The 7,568-nt window shown below is 35.9% G+C and overlaps 1 protein-coding gene across 1 annotated transcript in view; it reads right to left on the bottom strand.

Annotated features, from left to right (window-relative positions):
* The window catches only part of LOC125856164 (probable LRR receptor-like serine/threonine-protein kinase At3g47570), a 155,105-nt gene extending 153,031 nt beyond the window's left edge, over nucleotides 1-2,074 (bottom strand). The window contains exon 1 of the mRNA XM_049535719.1: nucleotides 490-2,074. Coding sequence (XP_049391676.1) covers nucleotides 490-2,074 — 1,585 coding nt within the window. The remainder of the gene's footprint in view (nucleotides 1-489) is intronic.
* Between the last annotated feature and the right edge of the window lie 5,494 nt (nucleotides 2,075-7,568).

Genomic DNA, 7,568 nt, shown 5'->3' with positions numbered 1-7,568 from the left:
TCTTCTTCTCCTCTCAAGAACCCTAACTCTTTCTCTTTAAAATGGGATAAAAGAAATGATCCAAAATCAGCCTAACACACCATGTAACCTCAAGAGAAAGAATTTGGGAAAAGACCAAAATGCCCTTAAATTTCCGGACGGATTTTCCTTCCAACTGCCCATCTTCTAAAAGGCGTAACTCCCTCATACTAACTCGGAATCGAGCAAACTCGGTGGAGTTGGAAAGATCGTTCCACGAGCTTCGCAACCATAACTGGAACTACTCCTAAATCATCCTGAGCTAGGATTTACGACTACTCAAAGTTGGCCAAAAACTCATTTTTTTCCATACTTAACCAAATTTTCCAGATTTTTAAATTTTTCCAAAAATGACTACTTTCCAACTTCAAGCTTCTCCAAAGCCACTTCAAATTGTTGGATGTTACATACTCCCTGTCAAGTTGTTTCCTTGAAAGTATAGGGTCATTAGACCGCTCATGTTGCTTATACCTGTGGGGATGAGGCCGTTGATGTGTGCATGTCCTATATGAAAGTTTTGAATAGTAGATGAAAGATTCCCAATAGAATTTGGCAGAACGCCATTCAACAGATTGAAACCCACTTGTAGATATTTCAACATCTTACAGTCCGCCAATGAATTGAAGAATAACAACTCACGCTCTCTTGGTTCATTGGTTAGTTGATTATGATGTAGGAAGAGATATCGCAGCTCATGAAGATTTCCCAAATTAGTAGGAATAGTTCCTGACAGAAAGTTATCATTTAGCTCCAGTTTCTCAAGCTTGGAAGCATTTGTTATGAACAATGGAATTTCCCCTTCAAGCTGATTGTCTCCCAAGTAAAGTTCTTTAAGGTTCGGAAGATGAAGACCTGTAGTGGTTGGAATTCTCCCCAAGAGGTTATTGAAACTGAAAGCAATCACTTCCAAAGAAGATATGTTGAAAATAGCCTCTGGAATTTGACCAATAAGATTAGAATTGTCCTCAATGAATAATACCCTCAACTTTGATAGCTTCCCTAATTCTTGAGGAATTTTCCCTACTATGTGATTTTCTCCACAATAAAGATATTGCAGAGTGGAAATATTTCCCAATGAAGTGGGGATAGTCCCTTTAATTGGATTACCACCAATAAGAAACATCTCGAGTTTGGATAAACAATCAATATTTCTGGGTATTTCTCCAGTTATGTTGTTGTAAACTATGGACAATACTTTGAGCTCTGTGAGTTGGCATATGTTGGAATGAATGCAACCAGAAATTTGGTTGAAAGATATAATTAAATGCTCCAGATTTGATACAATATTCCCTTGATCAAGCAAGAGAGGGCCAGAAAGGCTATTGTGTCGCAGATGTATGTACAGTAGTGACGAGATATTACACAGTTCTACGGGAATGGAACCTGTTAACTGATTATCAGTCAAGGACATGTCTGCAAGTTGGCTCAGATTACCGACCTCCTTAGGAATGTTGCCGCTGAATCTATTCCCAGACAAACTGAAGTTCATCATTTTTGTGGCATTTCCAACAGAAGGAGGGATTATACCGACAAGACTATTGTTCCTGAGATTTAAGACTCTGAGTTCGGGTACATACCATGGCCCTCTCCACATTTCACCACTGAGTTCATTGAAAGCCAATGAAATTACTTGAACTCTCCGGTTTTGAAATAGACTTGTTGGTATACTTTCGTTGAGCTGATTGTTTTGAATATCAATCACCCGCAAGCGAGGCAAGTGGCCAAGTCCATAAGGGATGCCACCGCGGAAGCTGTTGTTCTCGAGATTGAGAACACTGAGGAAGGACAGATTGGCCAAAGACGGGGAAATTGTGCCTTGAATTTGCAAATTAGGAAGAGCCAAGGCCACAACCCTTTGCCTTTTTGAACTACAAGTGACACCAAACCAAGAGCAAAAAGAAGTATTTTTGGTCCAATTATTGGCCAAAAAATGATTAGTACTTGTAATAAGATTTTTGAAAGCTAGTAGAGCTTGTTGGTCAGTCTCATTTGAGGAAGCAACAGAGTAATATTGAATTACAAGTAGAAGAATCAGTAAGAAAATGTGCTTCTCCATTGGAAATAGAATGTTTGTATGTGTGGTATTGAAAAAGCTCATTGTTATATTTATAGATAATGAAAAAGCCTTAAAGGCACTACAAAATTCTTCATTACCCACCTATACAACAACTCTTCGACTATGAGAGGTATGTTTCAAGAAAAGAAAAGGTTATCATTAATTAGTAGAAATAAATTATTTAAGTGTCATTTTGCTTTTAGATAAAAGTAAATTGGTTGTTAAACTTTTTTGAACAGATTAATAAAGGTGATTTCCACAACCTTTTTTGTCATCAAATTGAGGAATACATTGGCCANGTTTCAAGAAAAGAAAAGGTTATCATTAATTAGTAGAAATAAATTATTTAAGTGTAATTTTGCTTTTAGATAAAAGTAAATCGGTTGTTAAACTTTTTTGAACAGATTAATAAAGGTGATTTCCACAACCTTTTTTGTCATCAAATTGAGGAATACATTGGCCAACTTTAATAAAGGCAAAAGCACAAACAGACAGGTGAATTGATTGACACAAGAAAGAAAGTATATTTATATAATATGATTAGTTAATTACATGCATTATTAAGAAAGAAATAGAAGAACGTATGTATATATATACATATATTATATGGTCTAGAACCAAGTCAAATATGGGAGTCCACGTAATGTAAGATAAGTTAAGAAAAAAGCATATTGCTTGACCTTTTGTTATTGGGTCAGTACAAAATTTATGTGGAAAAATTTACTAAAATTGTAATAAATAGTGAACATGAATTTATAACTTTAAAAATAGGCATAATACATATATTGGACCCTAAACTTGGCTTCAAATTTTAACTTTGACCTCCAACTTTCATAGTGCACAAACAGGCACTTTAATTATCCAACTTTTAAATAAATAAACACACAATTTTTGCAGCCAAAGAGTGTGAAATGCAAACGCTCAAACGTGTATTAGTGAGCCACTCAATGGCTGCCAACTAATTAAATATTTTACACGTCATTTTAGAACTAAAAAAAATCAAAATTAGTTTTAATTTATAGGTGTTTGTGGTTGTTGGGTCTGTTTTCATGGGGTTTGGGGGGTCATTTGGTTGTTGTTTTGTGTCTGGTTCTAGCTGCTGCAACCAACAGTGTTGTTTCATGATGATTCTCGCCGGAGATGGCGGATCTGATGGGTTTGGGGTCTGGTATTTGGTGGGTTTAGCGAGCTCAAAGTTCGTTCGCTTCATGGGTTGTGCTCTGGTGTGGAGGAAGAAAGAGAATGGCTGGGTTGGAGGTACTTGTTTGGGGTCATTTGGTGGTGGCGTTTTGCCTGAAAAAGAAGAAAATGAACGGGGGTTTTGGGTTGCCGGAGATTGGCCAGAATTCGGGGGGGGGGGGGGGGGGGGNGGATAGTTAAAGTGCTTGTTTGTGCACTATGAAAGTTAGAGGTCAAAGTTAAAATTTGAAGTCAAGTTTAGGGTCCAATATATGTATTATGCCTTAAAAATATAATGTATTTAATGTTAATTAGGAATCTTAAAAAGTAATCCTGAATTTACCTTTGATCACGCCATCAGTAATGTAATAGTCTATAGACTGAGCTAGGTTGCAATGAACACAACAGTGAGTCTGAAATCATACATATATACAAGGAAAAAAGGGTCTAATATAGCCACTAATTTTGCGATTTAAAGTTGATATATCTCTCGTTATAAAAATAGCTTATTGAGGGAAATGCAACACTTTGAAGTACAAACAGTACATGTCTACAAGTAGAACGAACAACGACTATATTATTCAAGAAACTAGTAAACAAAAAAGCAACATGGTAACTTGCAGCTCAGAAAAAACACCACCGGAAGATATGCAAAAATGTGTTCTTGATTTTGTTAAGCCTCTTCACTACATCTATAATACCTCGCAACTTCTAACTAAAGATATGAACCATTCTCCGTATGTGTATCAATTCGAACCCACCAAATTTAAGTTTGACTTGGTGTAAAGGTCAAATAATAAGTGTGTAAAATGTATTGGATGCATGTGAACAAGGGTCATAAGGGATTCCTAGTGTATGAAGAGTTTTTGTGGCCTAGTACCAAGAAAACGAAAGGTCGTGAAGCCTTCTTTCCAACGCATTCAACCGTTCGTCAATCCAAGCTTTATGCTAAAAGTTATGCCTATTTTACTAGGCACTACATATTCTGTGTGATCCGCGCGCAAAGTAGATGTCCATTGCGCGGCAAGGGTTTTATTTGCCTTTATTTCTTACCATAAATAAGTTTTCCTTTCAGGAAAAGATTTTAATATTTTGAGTAGTCCTTTTCTTATAGGAAAAGTTTTAGGACTCTATAAATATAGGCATGTTCCTTCTAACTTAATCAACATTCACAATGTAGTCTTAAGGGCCTTGAGAGTTTTGGTTAGGGGGAGAATTTGTGGGACACAAGCTTGATACGTTATCACTTGTGTGAACCTCCCATGTATTCTGAGTGAATTGGTTGAGGTTGTTTCTCTCTATGTTTTGTACTCTCATATTTATATAGTGGATTGCTCATCTCCTTTATGGACGTAGGTCGATTGACCGAACCACGTTAAATCTATCTCTTTTGGTGTGTTTCTCGTTTATCTTCTTGCTCATGGTCTTTCGAGGTTTGTTTTGCTAGCTTATGCACTACACCTGCTTATTTTCGGTCCTAACAAGTGGTATCAGAGCCAGATTTAATGATGGAGTCAGGTTCAGTGGTTCGATAATTGATGATTGAACCGGTTAGAAGATGGGTGTTCATCTTGGCGGGTGTAGTTCTAGCCGCAACCTTTTTGACAGTAATGAAGATTTTTGTTGGAGAAATTGTTTCAGAGAGGTTCTCTGTGTTGATACATAGATTTGATGGAGGAGATTATGGAGAGGAGAAGCAAGCTGTTGAAGATTGTGTGAAGAAGGTGGACAAATTTATTTTGTCAGAAATTCAGGACAAGCGGGAGATTTGTTGGGGTTATTTTCCCTGAATTTCTTACCATAAATAGGTTTTCCTTTTAGGAAAAGATTTTAATATTGGCTAGTCCTTTTCTTGTAGGAAAAGGTTTAGGACTCTATAAATAGAGACATGTTCCTTCTAACTTAATCAACATTCACAATGTAGTCTTAAGGGCTTTGAGAGTTTTGGTTAGGGGGAGAATTTGTGGGACACAAGCTTGATACTTTATCACTTGTGTGAACCTCCCATGTATTCTGAGTGAATTGGTTGAGGCTGTTTCTCTCTATGTTTTGTACTCTCATATTTATATAGTGGATTGCTCATCTCCTTTGTGGACGTAGGTCGATTAACCGAACCACGTTAAATCTGTCTCTTTTGGTGTGTTTCTCGTTTATCTTCTTACTCATAGTCTTTCGAGGTTTGCTTTGCTAGCTTCCGCACTACACCTGCTTATTTTCGGTCCTAACAGGCAGTGCTACTGTTAAGGTTGCGCGAAGTAGTTTTCAGCTGCACAACCGCGCACGTTTCTTCGGAATTCTTTTAGTTCTCTTTTTTTTTCACATTTTAGGAGGGGTGTTTTTGTCTTTTCCTCATCCCATAACCCTTACCCATGAATATTAACTTCCCCAAAAGCCTAAGTCAATTAGATTTCATAAGTTACGAAAAATTTCATATCCAAGAACTCCATAGAAGGGTTTCTCAAGTTCAAGCTATAAAAGATCCAAGTCCAAAGCATTTCTCCAAGAATTCATAAAATTTAGCAAGGTTTCCCATTTCAGGCATGTGAGATTTCATTGATGAATATCTTTAAATCCATTAAATTCCAAAGAAAACCTTATTCTTCAGTTAATCAAATTCTACATAACTTAGGGTTCATATGAAAAGCATGAATTGCATCTTATTTCAATTTTTCTTCATGAATAGCCCATGAATATATGTCTCAACCTAAAATTCAATATTCTTATATGGTTATTTTCATAAGCATTCAGAATAGGGAAAATTCATGTCCTTGAAATTGCGTTGCTTAAATTTCATGTTTTATTGGGGATGACATAATTTGTTATGATCAGTTGTACTGTCAATCTCTCAGTTCCATATGTATATGATGCTTTCAGATAAAGCATTTATTATTTCAGTCTCAGATTTTAGTATAATTGAGTTATCCAGTTAGGAGTATAACTTAGCACCGAGCAGACGTTGAGATGGAGGTTCACCCATCAGTTAGGATTGAGACCTTTAGTAGCAATTTTTAAGTCTCAAAATTACGCGCCAACATAGATTTTAAGAGTCACCTGTCAGACTAGGACCGACACCTTGGTCCTTTTTGGACATCATCTTAGTGGATCCACATTAGACAATGTTAGTACCCTGGTAAAGTACATAGCACCTTTCCAACTAGGGTATAGGTTGGACTCCATTTAGCTCATGTGGAATAAAGTCGGTTAATAGTATCTCCCGCAATTCAATTTCAGATATTTGATGACATTGTATTCCAGTTTACTCATCACAGTGTTGATTAGTTACATGCTTATTACTTGGTCATTGCATCAGCTTATTAATTTCAGTTTTATATTCAGTGGCATCTTAGATTTATCATGTTCAACTTGTTAGATTATTATGTTTATCTCATATATTCAGTACATTCAAAGTACAGACGGCATACTCTTTTATGCCATACTGTTTTATAATATAGGTTCAGACCCTCGGTATCTATCTCGTGGTTAGTAAGATTTTCGTATCATCTCAGCAGCTGAGCTTGGTAAGTCCTTATCTTTCGAGGACAAGTGCTATTGTTATTTCTTTATGTTAATTTTTCAGTTTCATACAGTTAGAGTTAGTTGCGGGCTTGTCCCAACAACTCGTCTTAGTAAAGGTTTTTCGACAGTCAGACAGTAGTTTCAGCTTTATGGTTTGTTCAAACGATTTCTATTTTACTATTCAGTTGTTTTAGATTTATCTCAGTTTAGCTTCCATAACAATTATATTCAGTTATTGTATGTATGAATCTTAGTAGGCGTTTGGCCATGCGATACCATATCATGATATGGTATCGTGAGATGGAATCAGCGTTTGGACATGCGATTTTACGCTGATTCCATGTCATGATTTCATATCATGAGATGTGATTCCATATTCTCCAAAAACCATGATATGGAATTATATGGTAATTCCATATCATGATTTGAGATATTTTAATACAAAAATTGATCCACGAGTTTATATTTTATTAAAACAACCCCACATTTATATCTACTAACCATTTATTTCATATGTAAATAAAATTTATAATCACGTCATTACTTTTTTAAAATTTATTATTGTCACCGACATAAAATTTATTATTCTCACCAACATATAGTCACTTTAACTCACACCAATCGATTGTTAAAGTGATGAAATATTTATGGTCTATGAGCATGAAAATATAGTTGCGGATGATATTGACCAACAAATGGCTCAAAGTAACAATGTTGGTTCATATTCTCGGTCACATGATTGAGAAATGCAAGTTCAACGTGAGGAAATTGTCCGTATTATGTGGGAGGATTATATTAA

This window comes from Solanum stenotomum, chromosome 2 (genome assembly GCF_019186545.1).
Source record: "Solanum stenotomum isolate F172 chromosome 2, ASM1918654v1, whole genome shotgun sequence".
Classification (NCBI taxonomy): Eukaryota; Viridiplantae; Streptophyta; class Magnoliopsida; order Solanales; family Solanaceae; genus Solanum; species Solanum stenotomum.
The sequence above is the reverse complement of the archived record's forward strand: the minus strand, read 5'-3'. Positions and strand labels throughout refer to the sequence as shown.